This window comes from Nanorana parkeri, unplaced genomic scaffold, assembly GCF_000935625.1.
Source record: "Nanorana parkeri isolate BGI_ZX_2015 unplaced genomic scaffold, ASM93562v1 scaffold341, whole genome shotgun sequence".
In the NCBI taxonomy this organism is placed as follows: domain Eukaryota; kingdom Metazoa; phylum Chordata; class Amphibia; order Anura; family Dicroglossidae; genus Nanorana; species Nanorana parkeri.
In genome coordinates, this window is record NW_017306609.1 from 844,198 (window position 1) to 868,897 (window position 24,700).

The window sequence follows — 24,700 nt, forward strand, 5'->3', positions numbered from 1 at the left end:
GTAAAAAAAAAAAAAAAAAAGGGGGGGGTGGGGGGTTCAGTGCTTGCATAATCTTCACAATCTTAAAAACCTTTCCCTTGCAGTTGGGCGACCCCCTCACTGCAAGGGTTAAGTGCTCATTTTTCCCCTAGCGAATGGAATAAAGTAGATATACTCACCTGATCCTCCATCTAGCTGCTAGACCATTCCCCGCAGCCTCTTCTCCCCTGTGGTCCGACGGTCTAAGGACTGCTGACGTCATCACATCTAATGCAGGTCCACTGACTTGGATTAGACGTATGGGCAAAGAGGGACGTTCCACAGCCGGACTGGAGGGGGAGACAGGCGAGTGCCAAATGCAATGGGACCCAGGATCAAATTAGTATATCTGCTTTATTCCATCCCCTAGAGATTATTTAAGGAAAACCCCAGACACCTTCTAGGTTGCGTGCTGAAAATTTCAAGTAGTCTAGGACGTGGCTTAAGCAGCACTACTACTGACCCGAAACAGGGTGATTTTCTCGATGTAGATATTTCCATGGAGGCTGTAGCTGGGACTTTTAGAAACCTTATGGGCCCTAGGCAATTGCTTTGGTCACCTTGTGGGTGATTTTAGCTTTCATTTTTCAGTTATAAACAGTTTATAAAGTGTCACTGGGCATGCTGGGCTGTACAGGAAAGAATGACTCTATTTTGCCTGCGGAAAGGACCCTACGTGGCCCCGAAAAGCTTGGCTTGATTGACACATGTGATGCATGTTCAGTAGAAATGAGTGCTGGATATTGGCAGTTTTGTGCATGTTATCAAAAAAAAGCTTTTGGGTTATAAGACATGGTCATTATAACAGAAGTCAGTTTTGTCTGTTCCTAGGTTTCAAGTGAAACTAAACCCCAAAACACAAATGTAATATATTGCAGAGTAAAAGTTCTTAGATGTGTTGGCAGCATTAGTTTTCTTTTTTTAGGCTTTTTTTTCCGTTTATTTTCACCTGGTGATCCGAAAAGTAAGTTGGTTATTTTTCAGCTTTACCAGACTGAACTGTCTGCAGAAGTGGCAGTTAGCGGGTTGTGATAATGCTCTCTGCCCTGGTTATGGTTGAAAAATAGGCAGAGACTCCGTACAAAATTGTTTTACAAACTGTAATTGAATTTAACCACAGGGCCGGCCTTAGGGGTGTGCGAGCTGTGCGGCCGCACAGGGTGCCATGGCAACAAGGGCGTCGTACCATTTAAAGTTTAGTTAGCACACTGTGAAATATCTTAGATATGAAACTTGCTGGGCCTGCTATATTTTTTCCTACGCCCCCCTACCCACAAAGAGGGCAGTCACCTCACATGCACATCTGACTTTGGAAGTAAGCTGAACTATATTTTGTAGTTGGAAGTAAATGTATGTAATAAATGATATGATCACAAGTGTTTGCATGGTATAATTATTGTTGTATTCGTAATATTGTAGAATACCTCTGCAATCTTGCCTTCTGGTTCTGCTGAGGAAATGAATCAATACATATTGGACCATGGAATGGCTAATAACATACATATGAATTGTATACGGTTATGTATGTGATTAGTGGTTTTTCTAAAATTATAAATTATATGTTTTAATTGCTGACTCTTTTAACTTGCTCTTAACTTCTCAGTATTACGGTAATTTGCTTTTTTTTACTGGATATAATACATTATTTTAGAAATGTAATCATATGGGACTGATGTAATGTTGGCACCTGAAAAGTCCCTTTCAAAAGTCTGTTTGTCTACATGTTTATATGAGGGATGCGGTGCCTTGGTCACCTGTTAAATCCAAATTATATTGAATATAAGAGGGATGAGAAACCCCATTTAACACTGGCAGGGGTGCTTACAATGGTCAACTTTTATTCATTTATATAAAATCTTTCCAAATGGAAAAAGAAAAGTTTCTGTAGCTGCTTAACAAGTGTTTATCTAAAGTTTGGCTTAACTTTGTTAGTCACTTATGTAAAGTCTATCTGAATCTGCTAGTCCATCTAACACTATCCTCTCCACAATAGTTCTGCTGTCCAGGGGTGGCCCGTTGCTCCTCCATAGAGTGGAGCCACCCTGAGGCTAGTTTCAGACCTGAGCGACACCTGGGGGACGCCATCGTGTGCTAGTGCATACAGTGGTAGCCGCGTGACATCAATGCTTGCAGCATTTTGATCGGACCTGGCACAATGTGCCTTGCGATCCCGTGCAGACGATCGCATTGTGGCCGGAGGGCGTGGCTACGGTGCCATTCACTTCAATGGCCCGCCAAAAGTGAGCCGGCCGCAATGCGATGCAGTGCGTTCTGGCCCGAACGCTCTGCATCTGGTGTGAACCTAACCTTAGGCAAGCAGATTAATTTTGAATGGCCTGGCCAGCACACAAAGACCACAAAATGGACACACAACATTTTCCCGAAGCTAGTGTTACAATGTGCTACACAATTCATGCATGTTACCGCAATGTACCGCATCAGAAAGGTTTGTTTAAGCTGTCATTTTTTTCTCTTTTATTAAACAATAAAAATCATCACATCAAAATCAGTATTGTATATAGATTTTACCAATTTATGCATATACAAGTTAGGCTTGTAAGGCAGTGGATCTTGGGAAATGTGTAACTAAGCTTCTCTGAAAGGAGAACAGAGCTCTGAGTAAATGCCATAAGCCCAATTTTATTTATTCATTTGGAGTAGGAAAAGGATTGAACTTCTGTCATTTTTTTTGTTGTTGTCAACAGAACGTGCAACAGAAATCCTCTCCTAAAGTAAAAGAAAGACAGGTGTCACCAATAGGTGTCCCCATTGCAAGATTTTGTCATCCCTGTGATCCCAAACAGTTAAGACCAAAGATGTTTACTAAGGTTAAAAAGCAAACAATTACATTAGCGGGGCCTTTTTTCGGTCACCTTGAGAAAGGGGGCCCCTGCGCCTCCAAAATGTCGCTGGTTGTTTCTCTTTGAACAAAGTAATTTTTTCTTTTTGACCTTTAGCCTGAGGTCTTAACTATGCTGGCCATTTTTGTCATTGTAGTTAAATGGTTTCTACAAGGTTGTAAATGATATATTCCTGTTATCCCATCTATTTTTATGTTGGTGATAATTTTGAAACAAAATATGTTCTATCTTGGCCTTCATTCTTAAAGATGTACACTACTCTTATATACAGATCACGTCAGATGATGCAGTAGGTGGCCATGAACAATTTTCTTTGGATTTGCTTTTTGTGGTCCTGCTACTTTGTAAATTCTTACTGTGTGTGGTCAATGCTTTTATTGTGATGTGATACCCTCTATTTCCCTTTTCATTAGACATACATTTTTTCACAATATATAAGGATCTTACAAGACAAAGAAGTCTACCTATTTAGACCTAATTTGCTGTAGTAAGGAATGTGCAAATGAAAGATTTTTACAATGCTTCATAAAACTTTAATGTGAAAGAAATGTTTGATTTGTCATTAACCTTTTATCTAACCTATCTTTTGTGTGTCATTTTTACAGTCTTGTGTTGAAAAAGTGAAGCAAGATCATTCTTTTTCTTCGTCATTTTGCACCACAATGGACCATCAAATGACTCAGGATGGGGAAACTGGGTCTTCTCTCCACCTGGTTCCCAGTCCTCAAAGTGAAGCAGTTGCCCATGATTTTGAGGAGCTGTCATTGCAGTCAGTCCAGCAATTGCCCCCTCTTAAAGAACGGAAAAATGGTAAGTAGTTTGGCTACCAAATAATTTCCTAGTGTTAAATCTTATATTTTGTAGAGCGACTTTACAGAGGTCACAGTATTGTAACTTGTTTTTATCCCACTTGGTGTAATCTGTTATCCTGCATTTTATATGCTTTCAGACATGTTACTGGGCCTTCCTGAAAAAATATTATACCTTGATTATGTGAAGTATTGTTACGGAGATTTTTACATTTAAAAAAATTCACTTTTGGGGAATTTTTTTTCAGATCAGACATTTTAGAAGTCTGTTTAGCACCTTTTTCTGGTTGAAATGAATAGAAGTTTGCAGTTTTTCACCCTTAAAATAAATAGATAATATGCCTAAAATAGGCTCCCTGATTTTATAGGATTGTCCTTCATGCTGACTAGCTGAAGAAATTGGGCCTGATCTGGAAATGTGTCAGAAATGGGAATTGTGGGTAGGCTTTGTGTATATTTGCAGGATCCTTTTCCACTGATATTTACTCTAGGATGTAATATAAACCCAAAACCTTTTTTTTTGTTTGTTTTGGATAAAGTTGAGAGGAATCAGTATACATGTCAGATTTTCATTGCTGTCTGTGTCTTCAGTTTGGAGATGATCATTATCAACAAGCATGAAAAAAAAAATCCCAAAGTTTGAGTTGTGCAAGTGTTTCATTATTTTGGCGCACACGATTGGACATGGATAGAAACTGTTGCATAGTACTTTAAATGTGATTTGGCGCAGCTGATGCAACACCACATAGAGCTTGTCTTATGGCATGGTGAATTTGGCACACAGAAAATGCTCCAATATTAAAACAAAACTGGCCTGTTTCCTTGTATATAATTGAAGAGAGAGCATGGGGGCCGGCTTTCTGGCCAATCAGGAAGCCGGGCAGCGTGTAATGACGCGCTGCCCGGCTTCCTGATACCGGAAGTATCGGGCTAGGCATCAGAGCATTTGGGTGAGTACTCGCCCAAATACTCGGCATTGGCACCGATACTAGTATCGGTATCAAGTACGATTAGAGATATTTATATTTCGGTTCTCTGATTTGAAAAGACAGTGACCTGGATCAAGGCTTAGGATGCCAACACCCCTAAGAGTCGTATATCGAAAAGTCAGAAAAGTTGGGGTTTTTTAGGCAGCCGACTGACAACTTGCACACCAAGAATTTCTTGAAAAAGTATATTTTAATTGATTAAAAAGCAAATAGAATTGATAAAATTGACAACATGATTCCCCTATAAACTCACTCCACATTGATTAAATTCATTCATATGTAGATGACAATCAGAATTCTTGTGCAATTGAACATGATTGAAAAAGCATGATTGAAAAGTTAGAGAGAGAGGAACGGTTACCTTACTACGCTGACTGTCAACGTTTTGTTATCTACTCCCAATTTTTTGCGAGGAGTGGTACCCCCGCCATCTCCCGATTGGGTCTGCCTCTACTGGGGTCTTGGGCCTCTTTTCATTTTCTCTCTCCTCTTTCTCCCCTCCTTGCCATTTGCTTTTATTCCTTCACGGTCTGAGCCAGGGTGAACGACTGGGATGCACACAGACTCCAAGGACAACTTCCCTCTTCATCTCCTGAAGAAGCGCTATCTAGTGCGAAACGTTGAGAAAATCAAGCTCCTCCATAATCTTCCATTATATAAATCATGTTATGTAATTATGAACTTTTCAATCATGCTTTTTCAATCATGTTCAATTGCACAAGAATTCTGATTGTCATCTACATATGAATGAATTTAATCAATGTGGAGTGAGTTTATAGGGGAATCATGTTGTCAATTTTATCAATTCTATTTGCTTTTTAATCAATTAAAATATACTTTTTCAAGAAATTCTTGGTGTGCAAGTTGTCAGTCGGCTGCCTAAAAAACCCCAACTTTTCTGACTTTTCGATATATTTCGGTTCTCGCTGATACCGGTACTTCCGCTAGCATGGAGCTGGCTTCCCGGGCATTCAGGAAGCCGGGCAGCGTGTCCTTACCCGCCGGGCGGCTTCTTGATTGCACAGGAAGCCAGAAATCTCCCTCTGACCGGAGGTTCCGGTATCAGGGAAGGTATCAGAGCATTTGGGCGAGTATGAGTACTCGGTGCATCCCTAATAAATATATATATATATTTATTTACTTTACGCTGGTGTAAACAAAACAAGTTAAGCCCATGTCTGAACAAGCACATTGTATACTGTGCCTTATCTGTTCATAACTGTGTGGTGCTGTTTGTGTTTCTGAGACCTTTTCAGTGGCGAGCAGATGTATCTGAACCATTGGTAATAGGTGGCATGTTGGTCAGAGCAATTGCTTTTGCCATGGCTTTTTTTCCACAGAGTAATGAGCAATTTTTTATAGCTGAAATTGCTCCTAAAAGGTACACGTGACACTAACTAGACAGGTGTTCAGCTTTTCACCAGCTCTTGTAATTTGTATGATAGGTTAATTTCAAATTTAATGACTGGCAGCTCTGTTGGCCTCCAGCTATGCAATTTGTTCTCCTTAGTCATGGTTTGTTGTCTAGGTTTCTGAACAGTGTAGCAACCTGTATCCTGTCATTGTGTTCCTGCGTGGGATGTGTATGGAGGAACAGCTGGGATAGAACACAGTGAAGTACCAATTACAAGGATGATAAACAAAAAACTTTAATGTAATCTAACATTGATCGCGTCCTAATACTTTTGTTTTCTTTCACGTGTCATAGGCCACATTTGTTGAGTTGGCAGGACATTTTCTATGTTCAAGCAAACCAGGAAGATTTATTTCTGACATTTTTTGTTTAGCATCCTTGATAAATTACAGGCCATCATATCATGCTGGGTTGTTAGTTCCGTCAGGGATGATTTCTTGGATTTGTTTAGTTTGAACTTTGATCACAGTACAGGCATATACAGCATGTGTACACATTGTTTACCATCTGTAAAGAAGACCCTTGACTTGAAATAATGTCTCCTGTATGATTGATTCTCACGCATCAATGTTTATTTGCCTGTAGTCTTGTTTTACTCAGCTTTGTTGGTAATGCTTTTACTTTCCTTAAACATTCACAGCATTGTATAGAAGCTGATTAGTGTGTACAATGGTAGATTGTTGAATTGTACATGTAACATGTCAACAGTACAAAAACTTGCTTGAGGGTGAGCTAATATTCAATGTATCGGATCTCTAGCTCTATTGGCGTCATAGACTGACCATAAATAATAAGATTTCTCAACTCGAATGAAGGTTAGTAACAAATATGCTCATCCAAGTTGACCCCACCCACGACTCACCTCATCTTTTGACCCAATACAAACTCACCATGTCTTTTCTTCCCAAATGAGTTGATATGCAGATATGATGCACAGTCTTGCACAGTTGTACAGGCTCCTCTACTGTACTGAAATTACTCTGATCTCACTGCAGATTGTGAATTTTCTCACAGTGTGCATTAGAAGTTGCAGTATTTCCCGGCTGGAGGACATCCAGAATCATCTAGTTATGTTCTCCCTAGCTGTCCATTTCATTCTGTCAGAGAAGCAAGAAACCAGACAGAAACATGCAGGTTAAAAAAGAGTTGATTGAAAATAATAATAAGCAAATAAGGCAAAACAATGAAGAAAGTCCAGGACGTCATCAGTGCCAAGGCAGAGGTCAGATACCAAAGTGGGTCGTCAGCCGAACCAGATCAGGGAACACTGAGAGCGGGATGAATGGAAACAATAGTCAGGAACCAGGACATCGGTCAGCCAGAGCTGGGATCATACACGGAGCACAGAAACAACAGCAGAGCACTTGGTAGAGTTGAACACACCCAAGAACGGAGAGACTAAATGGACAAGCTGAAGCTTAAATCGTGAACTGGTGTCTGTATCATCACTCTGAGCAGGGGTGTGGAATTCCTATCGCCCGGGACATGGAGTCCCGGGTGGGTAGTTTTTTCTCTACATTTAACCCTGCTTTGGGCAAGCAGCAGGGCTAAAGGTAGTGCGGGAGCCGTTTTGTACAAGTGATCTTAAGCAGCTATATGCTGCTCGAGATCACTTGTAACCAGCCTGATTCTCACTCTCCCCCCCCCTCTCCAGCCTCTCCGTCTGTGTCCCCAGCAGCTGCCTCTGTCCCCACACACTGGCTCCCTCCCTGCCGTGGTCTTCGGGGTCCCACGCTCTTCTGGGGGACCCGGGACCACGGCCAATCAGATCAGGATGGAGAGCGGGTAGCCAAACGGAAAACGTCCGTTCTCCGCTCTGACGTTCTCCGTTCTGCTGCTTGAGAGAACTGACACAGGAATGCTGCACTCTCAGCGTTCCTGTCACAGGAGAACGAGCACAGTGCTGTGCTGGAACTCCTGTATTGGAGGTTAAAGGTTAAATAAAGAGAACCTGTCAAATCCAAATGCTATTACACAGTGGCTTGTTGGCCCCTGTATAAAGTTACCGTATATACTCGAGTATAAGCCGAGACTTTCAGCCCACAAAAATGTAAAAAATAAAAAGGCGGTAAAGTAAAAAAATTATTATAAAATGAAAAATTTAAAAATTAAAAAAATTAAAACCAACCATTGTGTGTGTGAGAGCTGAGTGGGTGATCCTTGACCTGCGGCAATCATGACCGTGCGGCAATCATGCACAAAACAGTCGATCGCGCTGGCAGTGCCATTATTTTCTATGGCAGGTTGTGCGGGTTCCCGCCGCAGTTGCGCCTGTGCAATCACGCATAATTACAGTTTAAAACAGTGCATGGCGCGAAAAAAGTCTGCACCAGCCCTAAAGGGTAAATTCTCTTTCCCAAGTAATTTGGGAAAATTGTATTACCCACACAAATCTGGCCTTGTCGCACCCCTGCTATACTTTTCGGCAAACGGTCCTTCCCGTCCACCAGTACGGGTGTACTATCTGTACCTGTGCCATGTATTCTGAATTTTGTTCGCAAATTGCAAGCAATCGTTGGTCAGCGCAGTCCCCTGACAGCGCTGACCAATGAGAAGCGCTTCTTAGCCCTGCTAAATACCCTTTTGGTTAAAATTATTATTTTTTGTATCAGGACAAGTAGATTGTCATGAGGGACAAGTAGATTGGGCCCCCGCTTTTGTCCTTGGACAAGTAGTTTTAAAAAAATTCCACACCCCTGCTCATAGAAGAAGTTGTGAGGAGTTTGCCAGTAGTTGCAGAATTATGATGTTTTACGGGTTTGGTCATACGAGAGCGCCAACAGAGGAACGAACAGTGTTAGACACACTGCAACAAAAGAAATGCTGCAGCTCAACTGGACAAAGAAGGGTAAGAAACCCTGACACATTCATTGGATTTCATTTTTTTCCAGTCATGGAGGCTCAGCATCACGTGTGGATGCATGCAGATGCAGCCTGTCTTAGAACACCCACTTCAGACTGACACTCTGCACATTCTGTTTAGCATAGGTGGGAAAATGGATGTTTTTCTCTCGAATGCGAGAAATTCTTAGCGTGTATGACTAGATTTAGCATTTTTGGCTGAATGACATAAAGGCGGGTGCAGCACCTATTAGGATTTTAACTGTATTATAAATCAATAGTGGATGCAGATATAAAATATGACTCGCTGAGACTTGTCATATATAAAGTTCAAAGCTGCAATTGAATGATGAAAGCCAAAAGATGTTTTTTTACTTTTATGAGCTGCACAAGATGGAAAGCAATTCTGTGAGAACTTTCAAAATGATCCAGGATTCTTCTGTGAAGGTTTTAATACCGGACAGCAGGTAGACTGAAATATGTTTTCAGTACAGGCTAATCTCAGCTAAATGGAATTTTGCAGATTCCACACTTTAATGTAGTTTTATGTTTTGGTGAATGACCAAAGGAATAGGCTAGGAACAGTTTCACATTAACAGCCTGATGAGGAATTTTGTGTAAGATGTTGTAAATGATTGTATTGAACATTGGTAGTTTTTTGCATATTGTTCTTGTGGCAGTATGTCATGTCACTTGTAAGCTCACAAATGAGCTGGATTTTGAATTCTTCAAAACATACAATTTTCCCAAATAAAGATATAAGCTTCTTCTTTTTTTTTTTTTTTTTTTATTGGAAGTTATTTTAATTTGGCTCTTTGCAATATTCAGGGATGGACAAATTAATATAAAATTCAGGAGCCAGCCTGTACAATCCAGGAGCCAGCTCCATTAAAAACAATTAGAGAAAGGAGCCAGCTGTAATTTTTAAGGCGGATTAGCTACCTGGCTACTGGGATTTGTCCAGTCCTGATATACAGCGTATATCATGGGTTGACCCTTGCTACAAGTCTTTCTATGTAGAGACTCCCATGATACCAGTCAGCATGTTAAACTAGAAATCTTCCCAAACGCGCCATCAATTTGGTCAAATCGAAGCTTCCTTCTACCAGTTGTTCAGAAAGCAGGACTGGTTTGTTCAAACAGTAACCGTAAGTATTTGTGTGTGTGTGATATTCACAGAACTACACAATGCCTGTTTCTTTCTTATCACTTCTGAATATGCTGGATAATGCGTAATGCATCTCATTGTTAGCTTAATTAGAAAGTTCCCTGCTATGACCATAAAATTCTTTATGCCTCAAGGACACTGACATTCTGAATATTGCAGGTAACCATAGAAACATGACACATACAGGACTTCATGATGTAAAGCTATTCAGCTCACTGAATCTCAGACTTCTGTTCCTGACGGTTGTGGTAGCCATCAAATCTGTTTATGACCAGTCCGCTGCCTACTAAATAGTTGCCCCAATGTGTGCTTTTTTTGTTTTTCTTTCCCCAAACGTGCTTCATAATCTTAGGGCATAGCATAACTGAATATAAAATGTCACTGTGGTATATATTACAAAACATAATGTGCCTTATGTGTAATACAAACTATGCATTTGCCTAATACAAATAATCAGATTTTCATTTCCAGTTGTCGTTTTTGTAGTGAAAGTAGAAGACAGACTGTTTAGTTTGAAACACTATAGATAGTGACAGGGCCACATTTTTACTCATTGACAGCTCATAATAGCAGAAATGATTACAAAATCTGAGTTTGAAGTAGAACTGAATTTAGAAAGTCAAGATTTGCAATGTTATATTGGAAATGTTAATTTTGCCTAAGCAGGACCCTGAAAATGTACCTTTTGTCTGGAATACCTCCTGAAAAATAGCAGTACTCTTCCTGGTATGTGAGGGTACCCTAGGTACTTCAGTGTCTACGGCCTCATATTTTCTGCAGTGTGAGAACTAAGGCACTGCTGCCTCTGTCGGCTAGTCTTAGGAGATTTAGAGAGAGCTTTGGTAATGTTACTGCCATGCTGTGTTCTTCCTGTAGGCTCTGACATGAGAAAGCAAAAACCCTGCCTTCACCAAGCCAAGATGGCTGCCTCCATACAGAGTTGCAGTCCAGAACAAAGCATGGTAAGTTAGTAATGGGTAAAGATCAGTTGCATAGAGAGACCATAGGTAGTGCTATTGACTAGTCTTTTGACCTCTGTCTGCTTTTTTTTTTTTTTTTGGGCACAGATTCCAGATTTCAACTCCCAGATTTCAGGACCACATATAAGCAGAGGTACCCAAATATTAGGCTCTGTTCTGCATTGTAACAAATGTCAACTTGTAACCAATTTTGTTTTTGGACATAAAAAGGTGGTTCTGTTGCACATCCAGTATACAGTTAGTTTAAATGGTTGGTATCAAATGGGAAATGGATCTCTGATCGGTAAACAACCACCTTTTCAGCACACTTTGGGGACAGGAAGACACAGATAAGTTTCTTACTGATGTTTATTTTTTGAAAAATAATATCCTAATAACCCAAATTACATCTATGCGGTCTAGTGTATTAAAGCATTAAGTTTGACTGGGCTGCCAATGCACCCAAAACCAGAAAATTCACTTGCATTATTTTTCCCATCGCAGTACACATGCAGGACTACCCCTTGCATCCTTACTTGCCATATAATAGAATCAAATGCGGCTATTTTTGCCATTGGATCATTTTTTAATCACTATTTAGTTTTGTCAGTGTTTGCAGGCCCTTTGTAAATAATGTTTTTAGTGCCTCATGTAACTTGATATATTCTCAAAAATTATATTTTATACAGTTTAATTTAGTTCTCTAGCAAAACCAATGTGCTGTTTAAGAAAGTGAAGAAAATGTTTTGGGCTTTACTTCTTCTCTTTTTGGTCACAGGAGTCGATTTACTAATGTATTCCTGTTTACCAAACTCAGCAGATAGGGGACTACTACTGCCTGCTATATGCTGACAGCCACGCTGCAGCCAGGAAAGATCCTTACAATGTGGTTGGGATCCACCCCGCTGCCTGATTGTACCCGCCCCTCCCCTCCCCTGTCTGTATTGTGAACGCTGGAAGAACAGAGAGGGGAGAAGAATCCCTGCGGGTAGCGGTGACTAGGCGGTGTCATTGCTTTCAGTGATTAGCAGTTACATGATCACTCAGCTTTTAGTATAGAGCTGGTGTGTGACAGCTGCAGTGTCCCACGCTGGCTCTAAGCATTGGGAAGAGTATATTTTACTCTACCAATAGTTCTCTTTTAATTTATTTTGGCTACCTGTCATATTTTTTATTCTACAGTCCCATGATGCAGTGGGAAAATAAAAAGAAGCGTCAGGATACTGTATGCCATAGGAAAAGGTATTTCTTCAGATACACTGATAAATGAAACTGTTTATAATCTGCTTTTAAGCAGCAAGACTAAATACATCTTGCATATTTTTGACAAGTATCTTGTACTAGCACTTAAATGCTACCAGCACGTTTACTGCTAAATAAGAAAGGGTGCTTTATATAGATATTCCTGTTAATATCCTAAGAAGGAGATTCAATTAATTAGAGGAAATCAAAATCAAATAAAGCTAATTGCTGAAAAATGTAAAAAGTAACTTAACAATGAATGAATGTGTTGGAAATGAGCAAACATTTAATCTGCTTAAAGCAAATGAACGCTAGAGACAAGTGCTCAGGGAAATTTTGAGTTTACTAATGTGCCATAGCTGTAAATTATAAATGTTCTAAAAATCTGCTCCATTTTTTAGAGACAAGTGCATCATTCTGATATTTGCCAGGTTTTCCCACAGCCACTCGAATATATTCGAGCCTCCGATGCCTGCCTTGGCTGTTCATCCAGCAAGGAGGGGTGATGTACGTAGACACAGCACCCACGTTGAATATGATGCAGTGTATGAGTGGTCAGCATTAGGATAAACGCAGAAGCTGCTAGTGCAAAGTACATACTAGCACAACTGTGTATAGGAAATGCTGTGGTGTTGGCAAGACACATTTTTTCATTCTAATAGGGATTCATATGGACACCTTTTTATGTGCGTGTTCATGGTAGAAATGTGATCATATATAGGAGTAATCCATTGGGGGAATTTTTACCCTTTTCGTTTCCCACAAATTCTTTGAAAGCACACCATAATAAAATCACTGAATCTTTAAAGTGCTCATGCAGGGCAAAGCAATAAATTCATGTAAACGCAGCACTATCCAGCAACACATACTTACCTTCTTTTTACTACCTAACCACTCAATTCAGATGCCAAGAGCAGGGAAAGAAAGCCCGGAGACAGCACTTACACAGGGCTTTGTTTTCATCCTCATGTGACGGCTCAGGATCAATCACCAGGAACCAGCGTTGTCTTTTGAGAGGAAGGGAGGCTAGTTTTCTTTTTTACTCCTGGTGGCTGCAATGAGCAGTGGGGTTGTGAAGGGATGGGTGATTATGTGCTGCTTAGGAGGGGGTCAACCTTGTTTCTTTGCTCTCCGTGGGCAGGGCACAGGTTTGCTGTAAATTGGATTTCAGGGTCAGGCAGAACGGTATGATGTTTATTCATCTCTATTCAATACCCCTGCATAGTCTTGGCTGGTGGTAGGGCTGCAACTAACGATTATTTTCATAATTCATCGATAGGATTAAAATATAATTAAATATCATCCTTGATTTAATGAGCAAGAGAGGCTGGAAGGATCTAGCAGAAGACTGCACCAATGTACAGAAAACAGCAGGGTGAAAGGAAGATACAGATTAGGCTGTAACAATGGTAATCTACCACTGGTAGCTAGAAATACAGCATAACACAATGAAATATATATGCAGTGTAACTGAAACAGCAGAAATAATAAAAATGACGGCGGCACAACACATTTGGACTACAGAACACCCTCTCTTAGCCTCTTCTCCATAAGATGGGGGGGGGGTGGTTTGTAGTTTTAACCTGCTTCCTGGTAATATTGATTGAGATAACTGATGCAGCGGCATATATCAGCACTGGATTTCTGGCAGGATCATGGGATTTTTTGAACAGATTTATCAAAACACTTCTTTCATTGGTGTATTTAGCATCGCAAAAGGGAGCAAGCAAGTAAGATGCAGTAGGTTTATTGTTGGGGTTTGCATGCACTTTAACAATTCTGTATTTCACCTAAGGACAGTTTGTAGTAGAAGTATTTTGAATGTTTTTACTTTTTTTTCCTGAAATCTAGGTTTAACTTGCATGAAAGTGCCAGCCTAAGGTTTGCCATTTGGAAGATTTATTTGGATTTATTATTGATAATGGTTGCAATGTTTTCTAATCTCTAGCTGTTTGTGGTTGACCTTATATATATTAGCCAGGTTTACACTGGGCACAAGCTGTCAATATGTGAAGTGGAGTAATTCATAGCAACACATCTGATTTTCTATTCATCAATGTCACATCTGTGAAAGATATTCTGATGGGGATCTATGGGATGATGTCATTTACAGGTGAAACTCGAATAATTAGAATATTGTGCAAAAGTCATTGCAGTAAGTGCTGCAAAAGGGGCCCAAACCAAGTACTGAGTACATATGCATGCTTATACTTTTCAGAGGTCCGATATTGTTCTATGTACAATTTTTGTTTTATTGATTGCATGTAATAATCTACTTTTCTGAGGTTGTGGATTTGGGGTTCTTGGGGTTTTCATGAGCTGTAAGCCATAATCATCACAATTATGACAAATCACGGCTTGAACTATCTTGCTTTGCATGTAATAAGTCTATCTCATATATTAGTTTCACCTTTTAAGTTGCATTAGTGAAATAAATAAACTTTGCACGATATTCTAATTATTCGAGTTTCACCTGTATCTTACTATGTAAACTTTAGCCATAGTATTGCCCTTACTCTTGGCCACATCCCTAGCCCTGTGTATATTTGAGGTTCGCACATTGCACGCTTTAACGTATCTACCCATGCCATTTTACTCAACAGTCCAATGGTTCTGTTGCATTATTACCCATCAACCATGACTGAGTATCATCTGGCATTGCTTAGAACAGAATGCTTGAAGTCAGATTTATTGAAATTAAACAGCATTTTACAGAGAGAAAAAAAAAGCTGCCTTATGACTCAGAGACACATGATTTTGTTATTATCGAGGATTAGTTAGTAACTTGGAAACTGCTCTTAAAGCTGAATTTCAGCAAACCTCTAAATACACAGATAAAATGCATATAAGGGAGCTCTTTTACCTGCCAGATCATTTTTGTTTCTGTCCATTCAGTTCTGAGGTCATACCCTTTAGGCTGGGGTCACACCTAGGTGTATCAAATATGCGCATTTGTCGCGCGTTTCATGACACAAGTTTTTACCGAGATTCGCTGTTAAAAAAACGCGCGTTTCCGAGGGCTACCTAGCTGTATCCCAACGAATAAGCGTGGCAAATACGCACCAAAGAAGCTCCTGTACTTCTTTGGGCGTAGGGAGTTTTGTAGCGCGTTCCTACGCCCAGGTGGGAACCATGCCCATAGGCAATCATTGGTTTTCACAGGTTGAGCGTTTTACAGAGCGTAGGAACGCGCTGTAAAACGCCCAGGTGTGAACCAGGCCTTAGAGGTATGTGGAGCTCATCACGTGCTCTGTTACAGTTAAGAATACAGTGGTGTCATCACCCTAAACCCAGTCTGCTGACTGGATTGTGCTGGAGCAGCAACAGCTAACTGATTAGCTCACTCTGCCCTCTCCTCCTATGAGCATGGCTCATCTTGGAGCATTTGCTCACAGCAGATCTTATTGGGCCTTAGTGCAGCCCTCTTCCAGTGCTGCAGTACGGCAAGAAGCTGATTTCAAATTAAATTCAAGTACTCACACTAGATGCATTTAAAAAAGAAAGGAATTGATGTATTTAATGCATAGCTTCATTTATTGGTGTCTTATATGTGCCTCAAGTTCATTCTCTAGCCTGGCTTCACCTATACATTGCTGTAAAGTACGGGATATATGTGCATTGTGTTGCTTTGCAATGACATTGAATTAGAATGGCCCTCAGGGCTTGTTCACACCATGTCTGGGTCATGTCCAGACCAGAAAAGTTTGTTCCTGGATCAAAAATCCCAATGGTTCCCTACGGTATTTCTGGGCTCTGCTCACAGAGGTCCAGACAAAAAAATACTGAGCCAAAAGAAATCTCACCGCTCCAATTCCTTGGCCGCCATCAGGACTCCCCAGGTGCCGGTCTAATAGGTGCGTCTCCACCTTGGAACGTAATAGTATACGAACAGAACGCACTATCCAGAGAATTCCAATACTTCAGACTTTATTGAAATTCACAGAAATCCAGTGTAACAGTGTATGTAACAGCAAATATCAGCACCGAAACCCCCAACCAGCTACAACCTCTCACATGTTTTACCCATAGGCTTATTCATACAGGACTTCTATGAATAAGCCTACGGGTGAAACATGTGAGAGTTTGTAGCTGGCTGAGGGTTTGCTGTTACATACACTGTTACTCTGGATTTGCTTTGAATTTCAATAAAGTCTGAAGTGTTGGAATTATCTAGAGAGTGCGGTCTGTTGGTATACTAGTAAAAAACATTTCAAAATACTGATTGTCTCGTTTTGCTGGTCTGGAATGCATGGAAGCTCATACAAATGCACTGGAACTGCACCTGAAAGCCCATTTTAAGCAACAACAACAAACAGCTGCAAAATTGTGGTAAAAACGTGGCAACAATGCAGTGCACTGCATTTGCAGATCTGGTCCAGACATGGTGTGAACAAGCCCTGAAAGCAGATATATTGTTGATGGTAATGCAGCTGTGCAACGTCACACCATGACACATTACATGCCTTGTGGTTCGCTGCATTGCCAAAAACAGTGTAGGTTTTTTTTATGCCTTGAAATCCTGCAAGTTGCCATCAGTTGGAACCTTACAAATGTCTAGTAGTGGTACCTATCGCTCATGAACAAATGAGTTTGGCAATCTGATTTGTCTGGGTTAGTGGAATCTTCCCTAATAGTCAAAGTACTCCCCCTTTCCTTTTAATTTAACAGCTAGGGGGGTTCTATGAGCTGGCCCACTTTGCATCGCCTCTCCTGCTCTTGTTGATCTTCTGTCTTCCTTAGTCTTCCCCTCGGTATCTGGGAGTCTGGATTTGAGACGAGACACATAGGCGGTCCTATGGATTTATTGGTCCCTGATATGCTATACATTTATAGTGTTACAACTTCAGTAATAACTAGAGTAGGGGAGACTGAAAACTTCCCCTGCATGCAGCACTGGTCTCCTAGGCACAGTCAGTTCCCTCAAGGACTGCTTTTTAATTATATTACATTATATGTATTTATATTGTTGCTTTTTTAGTGGACATACATTATGTAAATAGAGAGGTAAATACTGTGGTCATACAACTCACGTGCAACATGTATCTTCTTGTGATTGGCTGACCTCAGTGTTTGGCCATTACTTTAAAAGACTCAATGGAGACAATGGACTAACATTCTAGGTAACAGGGATTCGTTTCTAGTAGGGGTGCACCGATACCGATACTAGTATCGATATCGGTGCCGATACCGAGTATTTGGGCGAGTACTCCTACTCGCCCAAATGCTCCGATGCCTAGCCCGATACTTCCTGTATCAGGAAGCCGGGCAGCACGTCATTACACGCTGCCCAGTTTGCTGATTGGCCGGTGAGCCGGCTCCATGCTCTCTCATCACTTGTGATGGGAGAGCATGGAGCCAACTTCCCGGTCAATCAGGAAGCCATGCAGCGTGTAATGACGCGCTGCCCGGCTTCCTGATTGGTCGGAAAGCTGGCTAATCAGGAAGCCGGGCGCTGTGTAATGACGCAGCACCCGGCATTCTGATTGGCCAGGAAGCCGGCTTCATGCTCCCTCATCATGACGAGGGAGCATGGAGCTGGCCCGTCATTAAACGGCGCCCAGCTTCCATGATTGGCCGGCAAGACGGCTTCGGCTGGGTACCGGAGGAAGGCCGCGTTCTGGAGAGGCCCCGGGGGTGACAGGCTGGACATGCCGAGGTAAGAGGGGACAGACTTTCTTGTTAATCGGGAAGCCGGGTGGCGAGTCTTTACACGCTGCCCGGGTTCCAGGCTAGTCAGGAAGCCAGGTGGCGAGTCATTACACGCCACCTGGCTTCCTGAATGGGACTTTCGTTACTCGGTAATTGGTATCGGCGAGTACCGGAAAAAATGATCGCTACTCGTACTCGGTACCAAAATACCGGTATCGGTGCATCCCTTGTTTCTAGCCAAGCTGGTTTGGCCTATGAGTTTCAGAACTATTATTGTAAGTGAATAACCGGTTAAAAGGATTGAAAAATTAAGTGATAAAGGCCTGTAATAATTTTAATGAAGAAGCCATCGGACATCTTAATTCAGTGCCTGTCAGAATAAATATGATGGCAGATGAAGCTCACACCTCTTACTAATCATCATTGCATACGTAGTTATCCTGAATAGTGTCTTTGATGTCTTTAAACCCTTTTATGATGATGACATTTCCATTTCCGCCATTGTATGAAAACATTAGATCCATACCCCTACTCAAGCAGTCATTTTAGAGTTGCTGATTAATACATTTGATCATTTAATAGCTTCTGTTACAGGAAGAAGATTATATAGTACAAGTGGTTTAGTCAAGCTTTATGTCCAACATCTCTATGATCAACATCTACTACTCACAATGCAACAAATCTCTGTTCAGGTGTATGTTAATGTGGCCATCACTCTACATAGCTGTTGGTAAATCTATAGAAGATTGCACAGAAATTGTACAATAGATTGCAACGTGTGTGGCCAGCCTAACGTAATATGTTACAATATATTTTGTGGAAGAAATGTTTTGGAACTCCAGCAAGTGTTGGTATCATTCTTTGAATTTGCCTAAATTTCATTCTTTATTTAACAGAAGCAAACATTCTGTAGTTTTCAGCATTGTTCTGGATTCTTCATGGATTCCAATGTTATGCACATTGGTACACTGCAGTGACATTTCAAATGGCACCCCAATGCACCTTACAAACATGCTTGTGTTGCATTGCTCCACAATTCATGGTAACGCACTACAGTGTGCAGTGGTGCATTGCTAAACATAGTGCATGCGTCTTTTTTGGTGCATTAGGCAGCCCATTCAACTAAATGGTGACATGGCGCACACAGATGTGAAAGAATCCTCAGCGTTTACATATTGCTAAGCTGTGCGAATGTCTGCAATGCAGCTGATGATCCATAGCAAATCTGGTAGTAATATGCAGACAAGAAACTCACTTTACATGTTCATAAACATGCCTGTTATTTGTGCGCCTTTCTACGTAAATGGTTTACAGATCTGCTTACATCTCTTGCATCTGCTAACATAATTATGAGAACAAGCTTTTGCCCAAGCAAAACAAAATGTTGCACGTAATAAAATGATGAAATTCTGAAATCGTGTTCACTATTCTGCTTCGTATCTAGCAAGGAATCTGGGGTACTGATTTTCCCATGATGTATGGCTTGTGGCTGGTACTGCCAGTTCCCACAGCCTTCACATTCTCTCTGCATCAGTCAGTGTCGAAAAGAAACAATTTTGAAACTGGAAAGCATGTGAAAATCCATTAAGGCCAAAATTCTGTTCTCTCCAGAGACTGACCTCTCTCTACAGTAGACCATAGGCTGATGTTTTCATGAGCTATTTGGAGGAAGTGAGCTCATTATCTCATTTAAATTGCTTGTCTTCAACAAGAATAAATATTACATTTGTTTTCTGTCTGAAAGGAAATGCTCAATCCATGCATGTAAAGGGGATTTCCTGTTTGTCTTTATGCTTTTGTAATCAGTTGCAGCTCCTCTAAGGCCTCGTTCACACCTGACCGTTTTGTAGCGCGTTCTACGCTCGACGAACGCTCTACAAAACGGTCAAAAATATAAATTGCATTGTAGTCAATGGTCTTGTTCCCACCTTGCCGTCTTTCCGCCCATCCCTAACGCCCTACAAAACGGCCCACGCCTGAAAAGGTCCAGGTACTACTTTGGGCCGTTTTGTAGGGCGTTTTCCATTGGGATACAGCCAAGTAGCCTTCAGGATCGTGCGACAGTCGCGCGACTTTTTTACCGCGAATCGCAATATGCCTAGGTGTGAACCAGGCCTAACACTACCATACTGCAACCATTATAGCTAACACTACCATACTGCTACCATTATAAACAAACTGTTGATCCTGTCAGAATACTTTGTGCTCCGGTAAATTTCCGTGCTGCCTTGGCCAGCTGCACTATAACAGTTAGCATTGTTCCCAGCTCTCTCAGTGGACATCAGAACATCTCCCCACTATGTTACTATAAATGGGGTATTGGAAGTGTTCTGTAGTTTTAAAACACCTCTTGTCCTAGTGTGACAACACTGCTCCCCAATAGATACAGTATAGTAAGTAAACATTGTCAGACTAGGACAAGAAATGTGTTACTGGTAGGTTCACCAGGTGATTCAGCCTGGAAAAATAAAGCTAATGCTGCCACACTATCTAAGGACTGGTAAGCTGAAATATTTAACATTTTTGTTATTTGGTTTACATACACTTTAAATACGCATGCGTCCTCTTGTAATTGGTGGTCTTTGTTGTGGAAAATAGTGCTGACCTTAGTGACCGATGTCAAGCACTAGAGGGAGTATGACAAGCACATATAGATGATAGGATAGCAGTGTCTGTTTTGATGATGTAACAGACAGAGGCTCCCCGACTAAATGCTAAAGAATGAGCCTGGTGGTAAGCATTACAAACTAGGGTATGCTCGGGAGCCAGGGGAGCAGCCACATGGTACAGCCGGCTGAGATCTAGCATTTTTCATCTAGGTAGGTAGTACCTTAGTTCCACCAAGACCCATGCTATGAATTGTATACAGGAACACTATGGTACGTAAACAAAGGCTTTGATAGTGGTACACAAATGATGAGGGTCTGGGAAGCACTGAAATAGTGGATCAAACTGTGTTCTGGTGTGAATTAAAACTATTGAGCAGTTGAAACAAGTTCTGTATTTTTTTTTTTTTTTCAAGTTAACATTCTTAATTGCACTAACCATAGGAAATCCTTATTTTTACTAGCAAGTAGAAACACAGTTGATGATTCAGCAACAGTCACAATGAATGCAAAACCACATAGCAGCAAAAAAAAAGTACACTATTTCCCTCCCGATATTTTCCATACTAGTAAATTTGGCTTTACTTAGTAAAAGCAAGTAGAAGTTTTTTCTTTTCAATATATTTGTATTCAAATTTACAGCGCACCTATTAAATAGCATAATGCTCAAACTCTTCAAGTAATACAAAAAATACAAGGTGTTATTGAGGACATAAACAATGTTGATTGTATGTTATGTCATATACTGGTGAGTTCTCCAACATGTACACCGGTCCCATAAGGTCTCGTTCACACCTAGGCGTATGGCATATGCGCGTCTGTCGCGCGGTTTTTACCGCGATTCGCGGTAAAAAAAGTTGTGCGTTTCCGAAGGCTACTTGGCTGTATCCCAATATGGAAACACGCAACAAAACGGCCCAAAGTAGTACCTGTACCTTTTCAGGCGTGGGCCGTTTTGTAGCGCGTTAGGGACGGAAGGAAATACGCCAAGGTGGGAACGAGACCATTGAATACAATGGGATTTATATTTTTGAAGAGCGTTCGTCGAGCGTAGAACGCGCTACAAAACGTTCAGGTGTGAACGAGGGCTAAGGGTCTACCATTCAGCGTGACATTTCTCATGTTGGCCAAGGAAGATGGTAGTGATCAGACTATGGGCAGCATTGCATGCCAGAAAAAGCAAAATGGAAGAAGGAAACACTGTAACCAAGGGATGTGATAAAACCTAGGACAATTACAATTATTTTTTTAATAGAGAAATGTAAATAAAAAGATATAGATACAATCAAGGCAGTTTGCATACATTTTAGCAATTTGAAAATGTTTTGTAGAAATGCAGAATTCTGATTCTGCAAACAAAAACCAGCCAGGTGTGCAACCTAATTTATTTAAATGGCAAGGTAGAATTCTGATGCATTACATGCTCTTCCCTAGTTTTCTTCTTCTCAAGATTGTGACTGAATCTTGTACAGGAGGCATGTCATAATCAAGAATAACAGTGGGCCAGGTAGAGTAAAATAATTCTTTAAGTGACTGCATTATGCCTACTAAGGACCAAACCTCTGTAATTACAGAAATAATAATTTAAACCTGCAGCTTTTTATTCTAGACAAGGACTTATAGAACATTCCCTGAAGCATTCAGCTGTAAAAATTATCTAACATGGTCACCATGGTGACAAAAAGACTCCTAGGCAACCAGGTATTTGACCGTTTATATGCTTTCCTTGACTGCAGTTCCACTAACCGCCACAAGGTGGTGTCTAGTAGAAACTGGATTTCCTTATTGACGGCAGTTCTGACAGCAGCCACTAGGTCTTGTTTAGTGGAAATAGGATATGCCCCGTAAACACTGCCAAAATAATAAATCTGTATTGCAGGGTGCCACAGTGTACACATCAAACTGTCCAAAAAAAATGTAAAGAAAAATCTCTGTCGCCAAGAAAGATCGGTTGTTAATTTGTCTAATTTGTGTGTGTATAAATATGTATATAAAATATATATATATGCGTGTTTGTGTATATGTATATACACACTGTAACAAGGACACTCCACTGTAGTCCAGGAAATTCAAGTAAAACGCAGTTTATTAACCACTTCAAGAAAAACACAAAGTCTCTGTTTATCCACAGGGTAGCATTCCCCTGTTCACATAAAGGCCAACATTTATGCACTTCTTTAGCATGTACGGTCCTTTGTAGCATATACAGTCCTTAGTAGCTTTCCTCAGCTCTAAGGCTCTCAGCACACCTATGTGTGATACTCACACTGCCCTCCCAGCAGTGGATCACGGACTCTCTCAGCGGTGTCCAACAGGTCCCTTGGGTCACCTACCTTCCTGACCTCTCCCAGCCTCCCCTGGTTGTTTCCTTGTGCATCCAGCACGCACCTGAGTCTGCCTGTGTCCGTGTGCTTCCTGCACACACACAACTCCACTGAGCACTGGGCCGGCTTCCTAATGAGGCTTCTCTAAGCCACCTGATCAGCCCAGGCTGGTCATTGGCAACACCTGGCCCCAGGACTGGATATCTCAGCCCACCCAGAGCACTAAGAGATCTCCCAGAGCTCCAGATCCCAGCTACAATTAGGAAAACCTGGAAGAACCTGAAAAGCCAGGTTCTTCCAGGTTTGCTGAGAGTCCTGGGGGCCAAAGTTACCATACTACACCGTGGCATTGCCATGCACTGCCACAACACACACACACTATATTGCCAAAAGTATTGGGACGCCTGCCTTTACACACACATGAACCTTAATGGCATCCCAGTCTTAATCCCTAGGGTTCAATATTGAGTTGTCCCATCCTTTGCAGCTATAACAAGGTTTAGAAGTGTGTCTGTGGGAATGTTTGACCATTCTTCCAGAAGTGCATTTGTGATGTAAGGTACTGATGTTGGAAGAGAAGGCCAGGCTGGCAGTCTCTGCTCTAATTCATCCCAAAGGTGTTCTGTCAGGTTGAGGTCAGGACTCTGTGCAGACCAGTCAAGTTCTTCCACCCCAAACTCGCTCATCCATGTCTTTATGTACCTTGCTTTGTGCACTGGTGCGTAGTCATGTTGGAACAGGAAGGGGCCATCTCCAAACTGTTCCCACAAAGTTGGAAGCAGGAAATTGTCCAAAATGTCTTGGTATGCTGATGCCTTAAGAGTTCCCTTCACTGGAACTAAGGGGCCAAGCCCAACCCCTAAAAAACAACCCCACACCATAATCCCCCCTCCACCAAACTTTACACTTGGCACAATGCAGTCAGGCAAGTACCGTTCTCCTTGCAACCGGCAAACCCAGACACGTCAGTAGGATTGCCAGACAGAGAAGTTTGATTCATCACTCCAGAGAACACTTCTCCACTTCTCGAGTCCAGTGGCGGCGTGCTTTACACCACTGCATCGGATGCTTTGCATTGCACTTGGTGATGTAAGGCTTGGATGCAGCTGCTCAGCCATGGAAACCCATTCCATGAAGCTCTCTACGCACTGTTGTTGTGCCAATCTGAAGGCCACACAAAGTTTGGAGGTCTGTAGCTATTGACTCTGCAGACAGTTGGCGACTTCTGTGCGCTTCAGCATGCGCTGACCCCGCTCTGTCATTTTACGTGGCCTACCACTTTGTGGCTGAGTTGCTGTTGTTCCCAGTTGCTTCCACTTTGTTATAATACCACTAACAGTTGAGATCTCCCTTTGATTGGAAATTCCAGTATCGGAGCATTTGTGCAAGTACGAGTAGTGTATTCTCACCACCTGCCTGGTAGAAACTTCTAGAGGCAGAGCCAGCTGTGTCCGCCCCCTCCCCCGTCCGTTCCTCCAGCCAGCACTAAAGAAACGGAGAGGGGAGGGGGAATTCCTGCGGGGAGCCGTGACTGACCGTCACCGCTCTCTGCAAGGAGAGGTTTGGGAAGTCAGAGATCGGCAGTATGTGTACGATGACTTCCCGATCAATAGAGCCAACCTGTGACAGCTTCAGTGTCACAGGTCGGCCCGAATTATGGGGATGAGTGGTTTTTTTTTAAAAACCTCAACTATATTTTATATTACGTTTTTGTTTGCATTTCAAACATTGTTATTAAAACATTTTCTCTTTTTATTTTCTAATGTTTTATCTTGTTCTAGTTAATTGCTGACTCTAGTTACCATATCAAACATTAATCT

General features: G+C 41.5%; 1 protein-coding gene across 1 annotated transcript in view; it reads left to right on the forward strand.

The window, feature by feature from the left end:
- The first annotated feature begins 3,522 nt into the window (after positions 1–3,522).
- The window catches only part of MKL2 (MKL1/myocardin like 2), a 124,468-nt gene continuing 103,290 nt past the window's right edge, over positions 3,523–24,700 (forward strand). Inside the window, exon 1 of the mRNA XM_018558476.1 lies at positions 3,523–3,689. Coding sequence (XP_018413978.1) covers positions 3,542–3,689 — 148 coding nt within the window. The 5' untranslated portion in view covers positions 3,523–3,541. The remainder of the gene's footprint in view (positions 3,690–24,700) is intronic.